General features: G+C 33.5%; 1 protein-coding gene across 1 annotated transcript in view; it reads left to right on the top strand.

Annotated features, from left to right (window-relative positions):
* The first annotated feature begins 547 nt into the window (after window positions 1–547).
* LOC118182610 (uncharacterized) overlaps window positions 548–23,557 on the top strand; it is an 88,680-nt gene continuing 65,670 nt past the window's right edge. Inside the window, exon 1 of the mRNA XM_035351984.2 lies at window positions 548–828. Coding sequence (XP_035207875.1) covers window positions 700–828 — 129 coding nt within the window. The 5' untranslated portion in view covers window positions 548–699. The remainder of the gene's footprint in view (window positions 829–23,557) is intronic.

The following is a 23,557-nucleotide window of genomic DNA, read 5'->3' as shown; positions in this document are numbered from 1 at the left end:
GAACTTAATTAATTTTTTTTAGGCAGAACCTGCTTAATCAGCATACCAATTTAGTCAGAAACTAACTGTACATTCCTACTCCAGTGTCTAGGTCGGGTCCATCAGTATGGGGGCTATTTGATCGAGTTACGATACAGATTGATTCTTTGATGCCTAACTTTCTTAATGACTTACTTGTATCTAACATAAATTGCTACAGAAATAAATTAAGGCGCTACAAAGAAAAATCATACAAATACATGACTTATTTGTGTACTGAGAAGCCAATTCTTAATATCTGACAAGACACAGTTACCGATATGATCTTGTTTTCTAGTTTTGATGATGTTTTCCTAGTTTTCAAACGTCAAAGATTCGTACAAGCACTTTCCTTTTGGAGTGGGGATGTGTGGGACAGGAATCAACGGAGGGCTTTTGCACGAGAAACGGAGCGTTGAGGCAAACTGCTAAAATAACTTTTCTATTCGTTTAATTAAAAAACGAAACCAGAAACGAAAGAACTCAAGGCCGAAATCTGCTGGGTGTAGGAAATAAACAGGACATACTGACGTCACTGTTGGGTGCTTAGCGTTCCGCCATCTTGCAGTCGCGTTTAATTTAGATTCGCGTGATTCGCTGAGAAGGGTGTTGTCTGAAGCGGTGTACAACGTGGAATTTTCCGTTTGTTTGTTGACAGTTGTGCGTAACCCTTACCAACTCATGGTTTCTGCATCGACGACTTCGAATGACCGCCAGCGGCAGAAATGGTACCGCCGACGCCCAATTTTGCTAAAAGCATATTTTACGGATCTACAGAATGGGAGTTATGCAGCTGCTGTTTATTCCATCGTAAGTCGGTGTTCTCGCATTGTTTATATGTGCATCCGTAGTTCTATTTGCAAATTGCAATAGTTTAATCTCATTTGATTGAAAATTTTAGAAGTGCACAGTGCAGACCATATTTTATATTTCGTTGTATAATATTAAAGAAAATGAATCTTTTATAATGATAATTTTATTTTAAATGTTAGTAATGTTTTGTTGTTGTTCATATGTAGTCCAACACTGCAGTTTGGAGTTACGCAGCTGTATTTTGAAATCTTTCATAGTTTATATAAAATTTACAAGTTTAATTGTGAATTAAGAAAACGTGGTGGTTTGATGTTTAGTACAATTCTATTTTCTCATATTTATCATTCTCTTTTCCGATTAGTGATTTAATAATTTACTCAACTTCCAGTATAAAATAGTAAAGAGTTTCCGAAGAGAAGGAATGGCATGTAAACATAATCACGAGACTATTGGGAATTAGACTATTTTAATTCATCTATGATTTTTCTTTTGTAGAAAGCATGTCGTAAACATGTTTGGGCAGTTTGCAGTTTGTTTATAAACATGCGCTAAATATACGAGTGTCGATGTGGGGTGAAATTTTGACACGTGATCAGCATTAATGTGAGCGGTAATTTCATGAAATTATTTGCACCTGTTTAATATAGAAACGAAAATGTTCTGTATATTTTTAATGCTTTTTTATGATTGTGAAATAGTTATTCAATCATAAATAATATATGAGTAAAAGATATTAAAAATTCCCTGGTTTTTAAATGCTAGTTACATTTCCTACAATTCGTTCACAATTTAAAAGTTTTCTGATATTTATTTGGAATTTTTCCTCACTAATGATTTTTGCTGCACATATTTGTATTTCGCAATAGCTCTGGAAGTTAACAATTTTTATATGTGATTTGAAATGCTCTTTTTACTAATCCTCCTTATCTGAATCTCAACTAGCTTCAATCCATGAATTTTATCATGGTCAAGAGGCAAGGGCTTATGCCTGTCATTGACCAATGCCGTAGGCACCTTATATCTATAAAGGTTTTTGCCCATTTGTATCCCAGATTTGATGGAGACCATCCTGGGGGTGAATCTGAGGGTTTTCTACCCATCTTTTCTTGCCACAAACCTCCTGAGAAGAATTTTAGCTTTGTGGTATTTTAAGCATCCCCTTGCCACAAATACTCTGTACACTTAAAAACATCCATGCCTTCTCCATGATTTGAGTCTGAACCCAGAGCTTCCTGCCTCCATGCCAGGAGAGTAGTGAGAATTTATAAATATCATTGATAGCATAGTAAGTATGAAATTAAAGTATAAGAAATAAGGGTCGTTGGTAAGTGAGAGTAACACAGAAAGAAACCTCAAATTATTCTTTAGCGGTTTTGTAACCATCAGAAAATGATGAGTGCTGATAAGAAATTGACTCCTTCCTGCCCCCCTAAAAAAAAAAAAAAAACATTAAAATTTCTCATTTAAATAATATTTTATGAGGGTAGAAAGCTTCTGGTGAGTTATTTTATTATCAAAGTTTAGGAAATAAAATTCAGGACACTTTATGAAACATACATTGAAATGAGTATGTCTTCTAAGTTATCAGTCCTGCATGACAAATTATTACTGATAAGAAGAAATTAAAGGAAAGGTTAAAGCAAGGTATATGATCAACAAAATAGTCAAATTATTGAAAAGTAGATTCATTATATTCTGTGGCAGGTTTGTTTTAATTGTGTGATTCAAATATTGAGGAACAGTTCATTTTGTAAACAAATGATAATTTGCTACCAGATAAGCAGTGATAATTTGCTTGAATAAGTAAATATTATAATTTAATTTTAACAATTATTTCACACAGCTGAAAAAAATTTAGGAAGTTGGAACCACCTAAATTCCACCACAAGGTTTGTTGTGATGATTTGGATAATACGAAGGTGCATTATAAAATTCCACTTTAATCCAAAAGATTTGTTGAGTTTGTCTGGAAAAACCTGTTTGTGAATAAGAACATTACTGAGGTTTCACATTCTTACCCCTTTTCTGTAAATAAATAATCCTTCTACTTCAACTTTTGTAAGTTCTCATTTAAAAAAAATTGTAGACTTTTCTCAGTTCAAGACACAGTCCTGGAAACGGTAGTGACTCGCAAGACTCTGAATTAATTCTGGACATCTAGTAACTTAATTAGCCAAACATGTAATCTGTAGTTAAATAGATATATATAGTTGCATATTTATTATTGTAAATAAATAGAATCTGCATTATGTTGTATTGTTGAATTTTTCTAAAGTTTTAAATTAAGACTGATAAACAATTCAGTTTTGCTTGGGTTTTGAAGCTCCATTATAATATACATCCAGAAATGATCAGTTAGTCAATTATATATTTATCATTTGTTGAATTTTTTTAGTAATAGAAAAGGTCATTCTACTGATGTAGGTGATAATAATATTGGTAGAATTATAAATTACACTCATAGTGCCTTGAATATTTCTTTGAATATTGCTAGTATTATACATGATATTAATTCATGTGTAATACTAGCAATATTCGAAGTGCTGTGAGCAGAGGCGTAGCTAGGGTTTTCAGCGCCCGGGTACAACTGAAGATGTTGCACCCCTTTCTCTGTTCCAAGAACGGAAATCATTTCATTCTAAAATTTAATAACATCAATTTGGCGCCCCCTGAATGCTGCACCCGGGGACAGATGTCCCCTCCTTGCCCCACCCTAGCTACACCACTGGCTGTGAGTGAACTTTTTAAATTTCTTGCAATGAGGTTTATTGTACATCTCAAGACACAAATAGAGTGCTGTCAATTCAAATATTCTATTGTGTGAACTAAAGCTAAGTTTTTTTTAATAGTTGTTGAAAGTTCAGTTTTCTTGAAATTTTATTAAATAAAATTTCAGGAAAATTAGACATGAGGAAAGAAATTTCTGTTTATTCAAAGAGCTCATGAATTCCAGCTTAATATACAAACTAGACTTTTCGTATCTCTGCCTCAATATATTATAATTTACTTAATATCTTATTTCATATTTTTCATTATACTTTATTTTAAGTAAGAAGTCTGTGTTCTGTTATTCACTGGCTGATTATGATTTTTAATTAAAATAAACTGAGAAATCACTTTTTTTGTGATATTCTTACAAGCGTATTAACTTCAATTTAGAACATAGTTCTGAAGAAGAGAAAAAAAATTTTTTTTTTCTTTTTTTAATTTAGATTTATGAAATTTATGTAATTTTACCTATTTCTAATATCAAGCAGACTGATCAAAGCTTTCAAGTGGCAACTCGTGTTTTGCAAAGAAATTTCGGTTAGTCTATATTTTAGGTTGGCCCTTTGATTATCGCCAAGTTCTTGTTTCATTTATCGCCAAATTGTTGATTCGTTTATGGTAACATAAGTAGTTGAATGTTCTGGAAACCCTGTTGTGACGTGATTGGTTGCATGATTGCAGTGACTTTGACTGTATTTGTAAGGGCTTATTTCCCCGTTGGATATCAGATCGGAAGTATGTTGCTTATTTTGTGCTGCATACCATAAAATGGGTGGGTTAGAGTAGAATGAAGGGTATCCCTTGTATTATTTCAAAGTTTTTGATTCATTTATTGCCAAGCTGTTGTTTTGTTTATCGCCAAGTTATTTCATTTATGGTAACCTAGTAGTTGAATGTTATTGAAACCCTATTATGATGTAATCGGTTGCCTGATTGCGGTAAATTTTGAATTATGGGACGTTTTGTTAGGACTTGTAGTGTGTGTTGGTGAGGAAGTACATTGCTTGTTTTGTTGTTCAGATGGTAGAATGGCTGAATGTAGTAAGATTAATTTGAAGTTTCTGTATGATTTGGAACGAAAGGGAAAAAGAGCATTAATTGACTGGTGTGTAAATGAAGGTTTACATAGAAGCCATTTTCCGGACAGTCCGGAACTATGGAGGGTATTTTTCGCTCTTATTTTTGTGAATTTATGTGGCGACGCAAATATACAGATTCAAGTTCAAATAATTTTAGAAAATTTTTGGATGCCATTAAGGAATTTTGTGTGCCACAGACTGAAGACGAAGAAATATCTAAATAAGGTAAGTAGATACTTGCTTTGTGTAGTGCTTAGATGCGTAAGAGGTTTTTCCTTTTTTATGTTATTTTATTGTTTGGTTTAAAATGTAGTTTATTGAGATTATGTATTTTTTGTTTGCCTCTACTGTATAATTGGGTGCTCCTTTGACCTTTTTAAGTGAAAATATATCGATGTGTACATGGACAAATTCAAGGAAGTGTGCAATGCCAAGTTTGTGCAATTCTCTGATGATTTTTTTTAAGTGAAAATAGGTCAGTGTGTACATGGATACCGAGTTTGTGCAATTCTTTGATTTGCTATTTTGTCTTTGGGTAGTGGCGACTTTTGACGCTAAAATCACCGCTACGCAAAGCCAAAGTAACAAATTGCACAAACTCGGTATCCATGTGCTGCCAAAAATCACCAATTTTCTTTAAGGGGTACCCGTAAATATACTTTTACCAATGGCTGTATGTGATGAGATTAATCTGAAGTTTCTGTATGATTTGGAATACAAGGGGAAAAAACATCATTAGTTGACTAGTGTGTAAATGAAGGTTTACTTAGTAGTCATTATAAGTGTCCTGTTGGTACAATGTTAATGCATATGGTTGAACATAACAATGTTCATATGACAATTGTTCATATGGCTTTGTCACAGGAAAGGTTCATGCAAGAAATGCCACCGACAGTCTGGCACTGAAGGATATTTTTTGCTTTTATTTTTGTGAATTTATGTGGTAGTTCAGGTAATTTTAGAAAGTTGTTGGATGCTTTTAAGGAATTGTGTTGTGTGTCACAGATCGAAGACACAGAAATTTCTAAATATGGTAAGTCAGTATTTCCCTTTTGTTGAGCGTATATGCGATAACATGTATTTCTTTTTTTATGTTATTTCATTGTATGATTTAAAATGCAGTTTATTGAGCTTTGATTGGCTATAAATTTTGTTCAGTTTTGGTGATTGTTTCAACATTATATGATGTCATCATTCTCCTGATTTTTTTAAAGTGAAAATAGATCGATGTGTACGTGGGCAAAGTCAAGGGAGTGTGCAATGCCGAGTTTGTGCAATTCTCTAATGTGTTTTTAAGTGAAAATAGATCAGTGTGTACATGGACACCAAGTTTGTACAATTCTTTGACTTGTTATTTTGGTTTTGTTTAGCGCTCATCTTGAAATTGTGCCCTGCTGGCCAATTGTTTAAAATTGCCAATTTTCGTCATAGAGCATGCCAAAATATATTTTTGCTGAAATTTCTATAACTGATCAGCCTGTTTAAGATTCTATTACTCTTATTACTGCAGTATTATAAAAATTTACAGGTATTTCCTTTTGCTGATTTAAATGATGATATATTTTTTATAGTACTTATTTGGAAAGTTTTTAGCTTTCCCTAAGATAACAGTGAGATTTTTCATGTCTTGAAAAGGATACTAATAACACAATGATTTTGCTAAGTTCACCTTTAGTCTAAATCCTTATTCTCTCACCATCAAGATCTAAAAGCAAGATCTGCCATTTTTAAATACTTTTCAGAAAAAAAGTAAAAGTTAAAATTTGTTAAATCAAGTCCTTTTAAAGCACCTCAGCTTCATTTTTAGCCATGCTTCAAATTTTTAAAAAAATACTCTGCTTAGTCTCATATACATACAATACTATATAATTTTGAAAGAACTGTGGAAACAAAGATAAGTTATCCTTAAATTAAATATATAGTGCAATGTAAACCTCGAAGCAGAAAATTGCTTCTAATGCACTAAAAAGTAATGATAAATTGCACTTAATTCAATAAGTAAACCACGAATATTTTTTTCATGTAGCTTTGACATGACAGCATGAATTTGGGATGAAATTCATTCATTCCCTCAAGTTGTGGGAAAAAAAGAGTGGAGAAAAGTTCCTTTTGCTAACAAAAAATATTTTGTCAGCTGGTGTGGTAATAGCATGTGTAGTTGTTTTATGGTGGTGGTGGGGGGGGGTGAAAGACAGTGGGCATGCCAGCATGTAGTTATTTGTGAATTTATTTGTGAATTTCTGACTCTAAAATTGATGATTCAGGGCTTAGCTACAGATTGAAAGCATTTAAAAAATTTGATTATATGATTGAAATTTTTAAAAAAAAGTTCTTTTTCATAGTTTTAAATTGTAGGCATGTCCTGTATACATCATTTGCTCTAAGATGACACCCCTAAATCTGTTAGTTTTAAATTGTAGGCATGTCTTGTATACATCATTTGCTCCAAGATGACACCCCTAAATCCGCATTCTCTTGTTGAAATGTTTGATTTTTAATATAATCAAAAGGATTCGTTTATTGAAAAGGCTCAGCGTTAATATATTTATTTTTTAAAGTACTTATATACAATGACCAAAGTAACTTTTTTACTAAATCTACTCAGATGAAATTAATTTTCTTTCATTTATTTACCTTAAATTTTATTTTTGTATAAAAGTTTTATGCAGCATATATCGATGTGTTTATGGATGTAATGACCATATATTTTTTTTGAAATATTGTCATATATTTAAAAAGAAGTTATTATTGTTTGAACTAATAATGAGCTGTGACTGAATAGTCGATGATGATAATGTATTTTTAATATGTGAAATCGAGGTTTGAATTCCACAGGAGCAAACATGATATGCTTCCAGGACTTTTAATGGGGCTTCCAAAATCCTCCTATTTAAAATATGTACAATTTTATGTATTTTTTTTTAATTTAAAATTTTAAAAACATAAAATTTGAAGCAGAACTAATCGGAAGAAATTATTTCTTTCGTGTTTGAACGAAACTAATTGTTTTAAATTCTGCACTTTTTTATTATTTCTATTATAAATTGTTTAACAATTAAACTGCATTAACTTGGCTTTAGTTCTGAAACTTAATTAATGTGTTTCATAAAATTAAAAAGAACCTTAATGCTGTTTGTTCCCCCCTCTTTTTTTATATAATTTTTTTTCAAAACAACAGAATCCTAGTTAAAATGTATATTTATTTTTTGCAACACATACTAAACTGAAACATGAAAATAAAAATGCGCAAGCAGATGAAAAGTTCTTTTTTTGTTTAAATAACTTTGAATGAACCATCCATCCAGATGATATAGTGGTTAGGGAAGCCTACTGAAATATTGAAGGGCCCGAGTTCGAATCCCGGAAAAGGCATGGATGTTTGTAATAGTGGCTTTGCAGGTAGGCTTCATAGGAGTCAATGGTGGCTGCTACTAAGTTCTCGCACAAAAAATGGCCACCACTTCTGGCCTTAGAGTGGCTAGTGCTGAATAGGCAAATGCCTGCCATAGGATTAAAAAAGAAAAGTGTGAGAAATCTTGTATTACAGGGTTATTTCACAAAATATTTAAAATGAAATATAATTTCTATCTGTGTCATCTACTATGCTGAAAATATTAGGAGTATAGTCTCGGTTACAGTTTCTCCCCGAGTCTCCAAATGGGTTAGTTGGGACCTGGGTTAAACAATTTTTTTTATTCAGCACTATTCCATAAAGCTGAAATTGAGGAAATGATTATGAGCTATATTTCTAATATATTTTGAGCAATTATTTTGAATTTCTTATTAAACAAAATTAAGCATAAAGCTTACATTCATAAATGCAAAGCTCTTTTGAAAAAGCATTTTTTTTTTTTCCAAAATATTACTGCAAATATTTAGGATATTTTCTGCATATCATCTAGAAATAGTTAAATTTTATATTAAAAAGCTTAGAAATTAATTAAAACAATTAAAAATGCTTGGAGGAAAAAAATCATTTCATTTCACAACTTCTGTATAAGCTGTATACATTTTTAACAACATATTCAAATTTTTTATTATTTACAGCAGTGTATTTATCTACTATTGGTTAGAATAATAATTTAACTCTCATATGTCGACACATCAGTAAAGAGTAGGAACTAAGAAGTAATGAATACAGATTTAATGAATTTATAAGTTACTATTGAAGAAAATTGAAATAATAATGACATTATGTTACTTGGATATATATTCACTTTTTTTCCTTGCTGGTTAACTGAGGATCTGAAAGTTTTAAGCTAACAGGATAAATGATTCATATAAAATCAGCATGTTCACAGAAAAAATAAATCTGTGATTCATGAAAGATATAATAAATGAAAGTGTTGTAAAGCTTGAAGTGATTCTGTGCTTTTTTAAAATGAAGCCTCATTACAAATTGGGATGAAATGATCTCAGAAAGGGAAATAATACAATAAAGCAAATAGGCAGTAGATAACGAATAAAGCAATAACTGTTTTCAAAATAATAGTACTGGCAATATTTGCTAACAGTATTATTTCGAAACTAAAACATACAGTTTGAGGTTTGAAATAGGTTTGAGAAGGGGGAAGAGAAATGGAAGAAGAACTGTTTTTGTCATGGAAAATTTGGCAAAACCTAGAAGAAATAGCTGCCTAATCTGCCTAAAATTGCATGCTTGTTAAACTATCCAAAGAATGCCACAAAAGTCAAATATAATTTTAAATATTTTTATGGATATTAAGACTTAAATAAAATAAGTAGAGAATTATAAGTAGAACAAATTATTTTTTTTTATTATGACATCACACACAATTATTCACCAAAGGAAGGGATATCCATGGAGGACTTTTAAAGGAAACTGGCTCATATCCACATTATACATGAGGAAAACCATGAAAATGCCCATGCAGCCAGCCTGTTTGCCAGGATTTGAAACCTGGACTGAACTGTCAATTTTCAGTAACTTGATAGCTCGGCTGCTGGTGGATACGAAAAAATTATTTATAAACATTTATGTGTAGTTTTTTGTATTGTTGCCTCAGTGAGATTCAACTGTTTTAGTAGAACTGCACTTAAATTGTTTGTAATTTGATGAATTGGTTGTTAAATTTAAATTTCAGTAGTTCATTACTACTTATTCAAGTTCCAAAGCAGGTCTTAAAACTTTTGAATCCCATGATAGGTTCTTTCTATTTAATGCATTTATGGTTATTATAAACAAAAACAAATTATTTGTTTAATGTTCTATCCCCCTTTTTCTTTAATGGCTGGATGCTTTATTTAATAGCCATTAGCCTTGCATCACTATGAGGGCCAGAAGTGGTGGCCATTTCATTATGAAAGCAGAACTCGGGCCCATCGCTATGGCAGTCAGAGTCACTAACCACTATACTGGCTGGGTGGCTGTAATGTTCTATCTAATTATAAGAATACAGATAAAAGCCTGCCAAATCCTCTGCACAAACTTTCTGGAACAGCAACCTGTCTGAAACTTTCCTATTGTCCATATTTGGGTGATGTGGCATTCAACACTACTTTAATAAATATTCACAGTTTTTTTTTTAATTCCAGTGTAGAAGAAATATTTCTGTTACTTTTTTCTTTTTAAATTTAAAAAAGGTTTTGTAGTGTATATAATGGGATTCATCTGTTTCATGGAGGCTCCACAGAACTGCTTCTTAAAATCGTTTCAACTTGGCAAACTGATTGTTAGAATTAAATTATAATGATTTATAAGCATTTTGTTAAAATAAAATATAATATTATATTAATGCAAATATGTGTGAAGGCAGCAAACTGGATTTAAATTTTGTTTTAAATTCTATTGCTGCATATTATTTAATTGTATAAAATAGCTGTATGTTGCTTTCTGTGCCCTTAAAAATTGTAATGTAAAGCAGAACATCTTAAAGCAATGGTCAGTTGCCCCCAAAGAGGCTGGTCTTAGAGAAGTTAGGATTGTAATGTTTCCATTAAATGAATTACTGTGGGTTAATGGGGTAGTATTATTGTACCAGAAAAAAAATTTAATGAATTATTATAGATGAGAGTTAAAAATACTACACTGAAAAAAAAATAAGATAAATTCACTGAATAGAATTAAGAGTAATTTTAGAAAATTTACGGAGGGGTAGCTTTTTACAGAATTTAATTTTGTGTTAAATTTTCTCAGTAAGTTAATTTTCTGGAAAAAAAAAATTTACTTTAGCACTCCGGTTTATGCAACAGATTGGATAAATATCAAATTACTTTATAAATGCATTTTCTTTATATTATTATGTAAACAAAATAAAGACAAAATAAATAAAAATAGTAGTTTGTCTAATAGCTGAAAAATATCACACATATCTGAAAATCTGGCAACTACTGCCTGTATTCATTGTACACACACAAGAAACTGCAAAATATAATTGTTGCCCTCAAGGGGGATCACATCTTATAATTACTTGTGAGAAGTAACCATAACTGTTCATATATTTTATTTATTTAATTTTGTATGTGTACTATATTTATAAAAATTGATTGTAAAATTGAAAATCATTCTAAAAGTTTCACCTTTCATACTAATTGAATTCTCATTATGTGAAATGTAACAAGCAATAAAGATCTAATGTAGATTGGAGCAGAAGTTTCGAATGGTGTGGGTAAAAAAAGGAAAGAAATTAGTGTTGCTAAACACTTTTTACATTATTTTTACATTGCTGAAGCAGGCTTTAGTCAAGTCAGTAATTTATTATGGAAAACAAGAAACAGGCTGAATATTTATGAATGAAGTGATTTAAGAATTATGTGAAGCAGTTTTATGACAAATATTAAAAACAGTGTATCAATACATCAGCCATCACATTCATTAAATTATTGAACTTTTGTGCATTTGAGTCTGATTTTGTTTTTAAAAACTTGTGTATATTTGTAAAATTAAATAATTATGATGAAACTAATAAAACACAAATGTAATTAACCATTTTTTTCAAAGGTTTTTTTTGTTCATATTCTTAGTCGAGTTGTTATCTTTAAGTTATTCTCATGCAATCAGTGGCGTAACTAGAAATCTTGGACGCCTATGCAAAAATATTTTTGAGCCCCCCCCCCCCCCCCCCCGTAATTTACAGTACTCAAAAACAAAACAAAAAATCTGAATGCTTTTAGATTTTACTTTATGCCCAAAGGGGCGGGTTTTTTTTTTTTTTTTTTTTAACGTTTTGTGTTTCATCTTTATTTACTAAATATCATGTTCTTCGCACTTAACCCATAAAATTAAATTCAACAGCAATATTGCAAAATTTTTAAAAAGAGTATATCTTTAGAATTTCTGATACACAGCCTCGCGTGTTGGAGATCATTTTCTTTTTTCCCCGTTCAGTGTTGCCATTGCTCGCTTTGAAATTGTCAAGTTTCTTTTAAAAAACATTCATTGAAGTTTTACAAAATATGAAATAGATAATAAAACATAAGCACTCCTCTAAAGGAGAGTCAGAACAAAAGCATACGGCTTCATTGTTTTGTATTCAGCTGTTTTTTCTGCTTGCAAGGGCCCTCTATGGTATGCATGTGTATATGGCAGGTATACACATGCATATCAGTGCATCTATATATGGCAGGTAGTGGACCCTTAAAAACTTAAAAGAAGATGGATTCTATTACATGTAACTGTCTTCATTTAAATTTAAACATGTAAATGTATTTCAACAGGATATTTAAGGCCCCCTAAACCTTTGGGCCCCTATGCCATGGCATTCCTTGCATACCCTTATTTATGCCACTGCATGCAATTATTTGTATTATAATTATTTTAATATGTGTAAATGATATAGGATATACGGCATGAAATGGAATGTATGCTAAAGGTTACGCAGCGATTAAATAGCATATTTCTCAAATTTAATGTTTTTATATATTTGGTTCTAAATCTTTGCATATGCCTGATGGTGTCTGTCTGATGGCCATGATTTCAAGCTAATTATCCGTTTTAACATTTGTAATAAGGTTTTTATTTCTAAATGCAGTTTTTTAAGTTATATGAAAAGTGTGTTATCTCTCAGTAATGATGAATTAGTTTTACTTTGCATAAAAAGTGACAGACATGCTAACAGAATTTAAAATTTGAGGTAAGTCTCAAAAGTTGCAGAGGCCAAATATTTTTTCAACACTTTTCCAGTAATAGTTTATTAATTATGTTTTAATTACATATCTCCTTTATTTTTATTTATTTCTTACTTGAGGCAAATGCCTCACTATCCCAATCCTTGTATGGCTTTAGATTATATTGTATGTACATTTATAATCTAAAATGTTAGACTACTTCCATAGATTAGTAAGCGTGATTGCATTAATACAAACTGGTCATTTTCAAGTTATCATTTAGAGTAACTGTGCTTAATATTATAACAGTTATTAGAAATTAATTTGATATGAGTTTTTATTGGTTTGATAATTGTATAAAATGTTTATTTTTCAAGTTTCTGTAAAATTTCTTTTCACTTGTAGAGTTTATTACAATGCATTTTATGAATATTGTTATTATAAAGGAATTTATGTTGAAAATAAATTTTTGAAAAAAGATAAAACAAATTTGCATGTTTTTTTCAAAATATTGCATGTACATCATCTTCATCTGCCTCATTTAAATTTACTTAAACATGAGTGCTTTTATATTTTTGCTTTGGTGAAGTGTATGTGTTTCTAGCAACCCTCTAACTTAATCATAATTCATAGCATAGAAATTTAATTTTTACTTTGAAAATGGACAACCTTTATTAAAAAAAAAAGATCAAAATAGAATTCTGTTATCAAGTTGTATAAAAATTATGAATCTATTTATGAGTTTTAGAATTTTACAAATTCTAAAATTTGTTAATTGGGTTTTAAATATTTAAAATATATAGTGTCTTTAAGCTAGATTAATGCCATAAAATATGAACTAAGCTTTTTTTTTTTTTTTTTGGCAAGCAAAAAAATCAGACTGTTCATTTTGCATTATTTCTGTTGTATATAATTTATTATACAGAATTGTTAGAATTATGTAGAATTTTATTAAAATATTGTGTGGATATTGGAAATATGTAATTCAATGAGTTTTTTATTTTTATTTTTTTTTTTATTGATTAAGGTGTTTGTTATCCCATCCAAAGAAAAAGCATTAAAAAACTGTCAAAGGAGAAATTGGGTGGCAATGCTGTTAGATGAGTGTGTTAATTATCAGAACCTATAATATGAAGATTCCGTATGGTCTTACATTTTTCATAGCTATTTTTAAAGTTTGTAGTAATAAATATATTCTGTGAAGCTTTGAAAGTTATGAAGAAAATAGCTGCTTAATTCTCTTTAACAATAGATAATTTCATATTTTAAGTAAAATTTAAAATCATTAAGGTAGGCCATATCTTTCTAACTTAAAAGAAAAGAAGAAACATAACTCTTCCAAGATTTAAAGCTCGTTTACGTTACATTTTCTTTTCCCATATTTTCTTAACAACTTATACTGACAATACTGTAACTATTTAATTTTTTGCTTACACATACAGTTTACATGTAAGGTCATTTATCATACTATATAATTTATTTGCTTTGAATTATGATTCATAAAATGAAGGAAAAGTATCAAATTATGGTTTGAAAGATATTCTCATCCTGCCTCAATGCTTTAACTGCTGTATTTTTTTTTAATATTACTTATATCATTGATTACTGTCAAACTGTCATTTATACACTGGAATGGGAAATCTGCAAATTGGTTACATTGTAAATTACTTCTATATTTTTGTTTTTAACTTAAATAAATTCTTATCAATTCATATGAAATAAATGCCTACATGTGCCTGACATTAAACATTTAAAATTGAAGAGTTTTTAGTTAAAAGGCTAGGTTATTGAACCTAATTTCATTCGACTCGGCCAGATGCTTTGTCAGTATAGATAATGAATGCCTGCATCTTCCCCCCTTCCATTTACCAACCTGACTTCTTGTATATATCTATTAGTTACTTCCATACTCAGTCATGTGTGAATATGGGAAGTAATTGCTCGTTTCACTAAATGGCAAATTCTCGTCCTAAGAATTGCCCTTGCATATATTAAGGACTCAGATGATGAAATTGCTTGTTCGATGTATTTACATTTTCACGAGGAGTTTATAGTAGACTGCTTAATGATATTCAGATGTTTTCACCTTTTTTTAAATAACAATGTCGAATTTTTCGTTTTTGTTGGGTATGTCATTTTATGTTTAGAAACACCTCTGATAAATTTTTTGTTACTGCAGATTTTGGCATGTATCTTTCCTGTATTTGTTTATAAAGACAGTTTTTTCAAGTCGCAAGCCATAATGTAATCCATCGTTGTGCTGTTATTTGATCCGAAATGAACAATACGAAAATTTTTGCGAAATTTAGGAAATGCTTAAAATTTATTAGCTAATATACTGAACAAAATAAACAATGCTCTGGACTATGAATGTTCCTGAAAATGCAAACTGCGGAAGAATTTGTCATCTTTTCCTTAATTCATGATTCATTTCTGCTATTTATGTAAATGAATAAATAATTGTCTGCCTCAGAATGTAGCAAAAGGTTTTGCTGGGAAGACTTGGTATCAGATGTTCAGGTTAGAGAAAACTATTAAAAAAATGTTTCAAGCAGTTAAAAAACAAGCAAACAAATTTACTGTAAAGGTATTTCGTATCATCTGCGTGTTAACAGATTTTTTATAAAAAATACTTTCTAGAAATAGGTTTGGATTTAAATTTACTGTGCTCTAACTAGATTGCCTGCCATGTCTTAAGATAAAATCAATATATACGCAAAACTACATATGCGCAAACCTTCATATACGCAAAACTACAGTTTTTTTTTTTTTCTTTTTTCATATGATGAAGGAACATAATTTGCGTGCGTGAAATTCGTCCTGAAGCCTGTAGCTCTTGGATATAAACAGAAAGATGTAGTATTTTCTGGAGAAAAAGAATTTATTGTGGGTTGGCCAGAGAACTTTAAAATACTGTAACGATATTCAAGCAGTAAAATTCTATTTCTGAAAACGGTTGTATAGAGAAAGGAGTAGTACGGCAGTATGTACGGTTGATTTTAGGGAATGTTTTGTCCATTATAGTAATTCTTGGCGAGTTAAGTGGAGAAAAATTTCAAGACATATTGAAGACATTTCAAGACGAGGGAATTCAAGACGATTCCTCGTTATGCTCCACCTTGTTTAATTAAGAGAATGCTAGTATTCTATGCTTCTGAATCCAGAAATGAGGGTTGAAGATCCTTTTCTTGAGGATATCACAGGAATGTGACAGTGCTCATCATCAGCACTGTTACAGCCTTGTTCCCTTAGTACTTATCTACAAAATTTTACACTCGTTCCTGTGTTTTGCTTAGCTTTTTAATTTCATTTGAAGTAAAAGAATCATCTGTCTTTTTCTCCTCCTTCATAATCTCGTACTGTTGCTGGCAATGCAGATCTGTTAATTCGTCAGTAGTCAGCTAGTAGCCGTGTTCCTCTGCAGTGCGTAAATACCGTCCGCTTTCACCTGCAGTCCCATGGTCTACCCCAAACACAGTCATCGACAGTGGCGGTTCTTGTTCATAAGTAAACCTTTCACAGTCATGTCAAGAATTCAGTCATGCCATAGTGTTCTCTTAGTGACGCATTTAGTTGATTATCTTTTTTTTAAAACTGTAATTACGCTGAAATGCCACTGATTTAGAGATAGACATGGCTATGCAAATTTTGCAGCGCTGCGCCACATTTATGCTGACGTGAGGGCGTTGTGGTAACTACATATATAGCTGGTACTATAGTTATAGTTAATCAGTCGTTTCAATTGCCAGTATGGGTAAAACTTCTGATTTTAGATACCTTCGATCGCGGACAGATATTAGGCACTCAACGCATGGGCCATTCAATTTCCGAAATCGACAGAGGGCGTGGATTTTCAAGGTCGATAGTGTTAAGAGTATATTGAGAATATACGGGTGGTTGGGGGAAAACTAGCTATCGGGCAAATTACAAAGGGCAACTAGCCTTGAACGAACGTGGTGTGAAACAGCTCAGCCGCGTTGTACATAGCCAGCGAAGCCAAACATTAGTCCAAATTACCACCCAGCTGAAAAGGACGCCAGTCTTATAGTCAGTAAACGGATCGTGCAACGCCAGCTTCACGATATGGACTTCGGGAGCCGTAGACACACGAGAGTACCATTGCTCAATGTATGCCATCGAGCTGCACGTCTTGCCTGGACAAGATAAGGTAGAGAATGGACTCTAGAGGACTGGAAAGGAATAGCATGGAATGATGAGTCTCGATTCCAATTAGTTAACACAGACGGGAGGCTGAAAATACGGCGTCATGAAGTGATGCATCTTGCACTCCAAGGTGGAACTGTATAAGTCCATGGCGGCTCAATCATAGTCTGAGGTGTTTTTTTTTTTCGGGGGGGCACTGTTTGGGATTTTTGTTACTTGTACCAACCTCCTTCAGTATGATTCGAAAGTTAGAATTGGTGGCCGATCATCTCCTTCCATTTATATTTCCTGTCACTCACACAGAAGTGAAGTATTCCAGCTAGATAACTGCACCTCTCACAGGTCCCGGTTGAATGAGCATTCCTTTGACACTTTTCTGTCATAAATTGGCTACCTAGAAGCCCTGACTTAATTCCTACTGAGCACATTTCGAATGTTTTGGAGATAAGTGTGAAACCACATCACACAACACTAGCGACCATTCTTGAATTATGGACACCTCTATCCGAAGTTTGGCAAGCCATTCTCGTATAATGCTTCCGCAAACTTCTTGAGTCTATGCCGCGTCGTGTGTCAACCATTATCAAGGCTAGAGGAGGCCGAACTCGTTATTGACTTGCTATCCCTTTTTCAATGGCACTTCAGTGTATTTAATCCGTTTTTCATCTTATAATAGCCCCCCACCTTATGTTTCGACCATTTTGTTTCAAAATCAAATATGGTTCTGAAAGAGTCCTCTCACCAAGAAATGCAGGATCAGGACGAAACTGCACTTTTTTCCCAGCTATTCCATCGACTCTGACCTATCATCTGACCAGAAGCCACACCTACTGCAACTCCTCAAATCTCATTGCTATCTAGATTTGCTCGGGACACCGGACGTATCACTTGCTGTGATGTACGCCACGACTTTCAATTGAGAAATGCCTCTCCCAGCTATTTATTGCTTATCGTTTTCTCACTATTGCTCATCTTCACATCATTGATTTCCTTCATCAACCAGAACGAGTAGTGCTCCATGCCATTACTTCAACATACGTTTCGTACAGAAATCACATTGCATTCGAAGACTTCCTGCGAGTGTCTTCTTTACTTGAGATAAGGCCCCTGCCTTCTCTCTGTTCTGCAAAAATCATCTATGCTAGCCACAAAAAAAAATGTGTTCAAATCTTCAGCTTCATACAACTCAGGGCTCACGCCCATGTACCTGCAATCAGTTTCCTGTTCACCTAAGTCTTAGTGATGCTACCGCAGACTTTATCGAAGATCTTGAGCCTGTTCACGATGTGGAAATTATTTTCCAAAACTTTCAGAGGGATGAGCAAACGACCCTGACTTTAGAATCCCTGCTTGTATTAACACACTACAGTTTGCTTATTCGATCGTTTGTAGAAGCATCGCTGGAGTAGTACTCGGCGTAATTTTTTTTAAATTTTGAAATGATCTTCTGATGCATATGGTGGAGCCGTGAAGTGATGTTGGGAGGAAGGAACTTTCATAAACTTGAATTCCTTCCATAAGCCGTCCTCAAGACCTGAAGCAGGATCATTATACATATCCAACAAGATTTTGAATGGCAAGTTCCTTTTTCATTGCAGAATCGAAGACCTCGTTAATCTACTCAGTACTATATGAGTGATCTTACGGTCGGCTCTTTAAAATATAATTATCTGGTTGTTCTGTAGCTTGCAATCTTTAAGGTTCGTGAATTCTTGGAATGACACATGAGCACGACCCTGACTTTGGAATCCCTGCTTGTATTAACACACTACAAGGTGGTAAGACGATCTGTCATGGCTTTGTGACTGAGCATTTCGTTTTTTGATGCAGCAATGTAATCCTCTTCGCAATTTGTTTTCTCTTCAAAAAAGTCATGTCTCATTGCTATTAAATACTAGTTGTGGCAAGGAAACCCTAGGAAACCTCAAACTTACGGAACTTGGCAGCAAACATCTCAACTGCTCTAGCGTCCATGCCTTACAACGCTGTAGATGTCATGTCACAATTCCTGTAAAAGTTATCAAACCATTACCTTTCGCCTGGATGGCTTCTACGTTTTCTGTCGGCGCACTAGACAATTTATTTACAAATCGGTGTACAAGGCATTTACCTTGTCGCAGATAAAATTCCCGGTCACAATATCTCATTTTAGTTGCTTGTCGTTTACCAGACGAGAAGCGACTTGTCTACTACATCTTCCAGAAAACGTGGTCGTTGCTTTGATATTCTTGTGACATCTTTTACTGCATTTTTCTTTCTTTTTTAGTATTATGTAAATCTTTTACGAAGTCTTCTTGTATGATAACTGATGTCGGTCTTTCGCTCACCTCCTCCGGGATGCTGGATGATTGCCATCTTAAGTTCCACCAAAATTATCTCTTTCTTATTCATGAGGATCATTTCTGCAATTCATTTAGTCACTTCAGAAGATGCAGATAACCTCTCAGAAGGGAAAGATACTATGTTTGGGGAAGTTTTGATAATTTCGAATAAAATAAATAGCGAAATGTTCCTCGTATTTGTAGTTGGAAAAGTGGGGAAGTAATATTTGGTATGAGCAGAAATTTCAAATAATTAGGTAATCGGAAGTGCCGCTCTGAACGATATTGTAGTTAAAGGAGGCTGAAACAGTTGTGGGTTTGACCCCCGTTTGAGGCTTGGTTGTACATTCAAGTCTTTTCTCCTCACGAGTATGATACCGGTCTATCTACCCTGCGCAACGTTGTCACTATGAGCGACGAATTGCCTTAGAATAAATGTTGGCCATTTGGGGAATGCATATCGAAAGTTCATTGTATCTCTGTATAAAACCTTAAATGTAACTAAAGTTGAAGATAAAAAAAAATACGTTTATGGGGTTTATGAATTAAGAAATAACGTATTACAAATAACAATAATGAAGACGTTCAAGTCAAAATTGAGCAAAATTCAACCGCATAATGTAGTTAATTTTGGAAAAATTTTATGTACGTATTTCGAGGAAGACAAGCTTGTGGTCTCTGCTCTTAAAGGAGCTAAGTAATAAAATTGATTTTATCCAATCTTGCTTTAAATGGCGAATTTTCCTAAACACTGTTTTCTGCGAATCATATTTCTGTTGACAGTAGTAGGAAAAAAACAATAATGCGTTACACTTAGAGGCGAAGTAATACTTCGTCAGATAAAATACCTTCTAATTACAGTTTTGAAAGCTCTCCTGCTCACACTTCATTTAGTGGTATTTGCCTGTTCCTTTTAGGTAAGAACACTTCATCGTGCATATTACTTGTTTTTCCTTCTTATTTTGCTATAGTTCTTTTTTTTTAATTTTTGTTACGGGTATGCCGCGCTTTCGCTGTATACCACTTCGCTTATACTCGTAACTTAATTTAGTACCAGTGTCTGCTTAACGAAATGAAACTGACACGGATATTCATTTTTATGCGGAAAGAGGTAAGAATAGCATTCAATTGTCAGTTTCCGAAAAAGAAAGAAATCCGTAAAAAAATATCTCTTTCACGAACCTAGTACCGATCATGTACCGTTTTGTAAGATTGATTCCAGGAAATTGTACTTTTAAAGGTTCCTGTAGGTGTAGATCGTGTTCCTGTAGCGCAGATCTGCGGAATGTTTTTATGTCTGCAAAAGAACGTTTTGGTAGAAAAGTGATGAGTCTAAATAATCAACAAGCATGTCGTCGTATTTGTAGTATTTCGTTTCAACCGCAATGGCTGACAGTTCTCGATTTGATTTTCAAGGGTAGGCAAATGTAAAAAATTATCTTATATTTTCGGTATTATGTTATAAGATATTTTCGGTGTAACGGTATCACACTCGGCTTGTTTTCGAGAGGTCCAAGTTCGAGTCCGGCGAGGGCACTGCACATTTGTCACGTCTCCTGCTTCAACCTGGCGATGGCGCCCGAACTAAAACGGGATGGACAAAAATTCGTCACTATGAAGATTTGCCTATAATGGCGTTGGCCACAACTAAGGCCAGAAGTGGTGGCACTTTTATTGTGGAGGCACCTGATAGGTGGCCACCGTTACCTCCTATGAAGACAGACAATTTTGCTTCCATACCTTCTCCGGGATTCGAACACTGGCCCTTCGGTATCGCAGCCAGACTACTATAACTTCTGGACTAACCACTATATCGTTTGGGTTAAAAGACTTAACATCAGGAAAGCCCGAGGTTTTGATGGGATAAACAATCGAGCCTTGAAAGCCCTCCCCCCACAGATATTTCGTATTACTTGCTAACATTTTTAATGCGTGCATAAGAAACTACTACTTCCCCTCTCAGTGGAAACACTCTATAGTTATTACGATCTTAAAACCGGGGAAAAACCCATCGGAAGCTACCAGTTATTGTCCCATCAGCCTTTTACCGGCGATTGGCAAAGTATTCGAGAGAGCTCTTAACTCAAGAATCACAAGTCACCTAGAATGCCTTGATCTGATCGACCCAGCGCAGTTCGGCTTCAGAAAGCACCACAGCACGACCCACCAAGTACTTAATGTTGTAGAATTTATTTCCAGCGCTTTTTTCCACAAGACAGGAGTTGCGGCTTGTTTCCTAGACCTGGAGAAAGCGTTCGACAGAGTCTGGCACGACGGCCTGATCTATAAAATCAATAATTTCGTATTCCCCATCAGTTTTGTGAAGCTCATGATTTCTTAGCTGAAGAGAAGAACTTTTCAAGTTCGGGCTGGAGATACTCTGTCACAAAAGAAAGTAATAAAAGTGGGGACCCGCAAGGCTCAGTTATCGCGCCAAAGCTTTTTTAATATATTTATAAATGACTTATCTAATCCATTGGGGTCTAAAACACTAAAATATGCAGATGACACAGTGATTTTGTCGCAATCAAGAAGCCCGCAGTTAGCTCTAAACAACCTCCAACTCTACGTGAACGTTGTTCGCCGCCTGGTGTCAGCTCTGGAAGGTAAAAATTGATACCTCAAAATGCAATATTGTTTGTTCACTTTCGTCGTTACAGGAAAAATGAGAGAACAAATAGTGACATAAAAATTGGAAATGATATCATCCCAGTCTCTTCGACCGCTAAATATCTCGGAGTGATTCTTGATGAACGACTTAGCTTTAAAGACCTTGATCTGATCGACCCAGCGCAGTTCGGCTTCAGAAAGCACCACAGCACGGCCCACCAAGTACTTAATGTTGTAGAATTTATTTCCAGCGCTTTTTTCCGTAAGACAGGAGTTGCGGCTATAATTAACCAATTTAACAAAGCAAATAGAGCTTACATGCCCCTCTATAATCTCATAGAACAGAAATCTAAACTTAGCCTTAAAAATTAAACGTACTCTGTATTTAACACTTATTAGACCAATTTGCTTTATGCAGCCCGGCCGGGGCCACGGCGTTAAAGATTGAATGAAGGAAAGTTAACCTCCTGCAAAATAAAATACTAAGAGCGATGGTTAATGCGCCTTGGTATGTGATAGAAATACGATCATTTATGAAGATTTAAAAATTAAAGCAATACCGGAGCAGATCCTAATGGATGCTCACAACTTTTTTAAGAAAATGAAGAATTCGCCAGTCAATACTTTGAGAGAACTTACGAACTATAATCCCACTGTGGAAAGCGTCGTGAAACGACCTAAGTCAATTCACCACTAAAGTGGTAGCTGTAAATATTTATATATAGTTTTATCTAACTTATCTCATTTTATTCAAGTATTTAAATCAAGCATTTAATCCTAGTATTTATCCAAGTATTTAACCAAGATTTATTTCGTGTTTTTGTTTACTACTAAGAATATGAACTTAATGCCTAGACAGGCAAAGACTTTTAGTGCTATTTCTACAAAGTGTAAATAATTGAACTCACTACGCCTACCACTGTGGATCCAACCGTATTGGCTAGTACCGGTTACGTGATACTCCTACCCTGAATTCTCAAGAATTAGATATTATTCTCTCGAATCTCTCACTAAGCAGTTTTATGTTCTTCAGTCACGACTCAGATGATTTTCATGACTTAAAAATTGAAATTTTTGCTATTATGTTAGTGTACGCCACCTTGACTTGCCACCTTAAAGCTCTGATTGCCTGATCTCTCAGACTCTTATTTTCGCCTTCGTGTGAGTGGCGTGATAGCGCCCTAAATTTTCTACAACCGTGAATGGCCATATGGCAAGTTAGAATTATCAGGTTTAAACTCTAAGAAGTTGATGCCTCTAGTGAAAGTAAAGCATAAGCATATACCGTTTGGTCGGTAATTTAATTTGTATGTTAGATTATTTTTTACGCAGAACACACTCTAATTTTTTTTTTTTTTTTTTTATGTAAATGAATGATAAATACGTCTTCGCTTTATGCCATTTCAACATACAGAAGGTTTCACGGCAACGCTGTAACATAGAAAATATTTTCCGAGAATTAGTAATATTATCGTTAAATAAATAAAGGTTAAATGAATATTCATTTGGAGCATAATAATATACACAACCTATAATTTCTATTTTGTATGCTTTCTCGAATAAAAGGTCCATTTGTTTACCCAGCGTAAAATCTGTTATCCTGGAAACCTGTTAAGAGAGAGTTTTTCTATTGTCGATCAAAATATTTCAGTAATAAGGCTTTTAAGTTGGTACCTAAAGCATGTAATCAAAACTAGATCTCGGTATTTTTTAAAG

Source organism: Stegodyphus dumicola, chromosome X1 (assembly GCF_044657685.1).
Source record: "Stegodyphus dumicola isolate Sdum_Otavi_A_Nest chromosome X1, ASM4465768v1".
Lineage (NCBI taxonomy): Eukaryota > Metazoa > Arthropoda > Arachnida > Araneae > Eresidae > Stegodyphus > Stegodyphus dumicola.
This window is presented reverse-complemented; position numbering and strand designations above follow the sequence as displayed.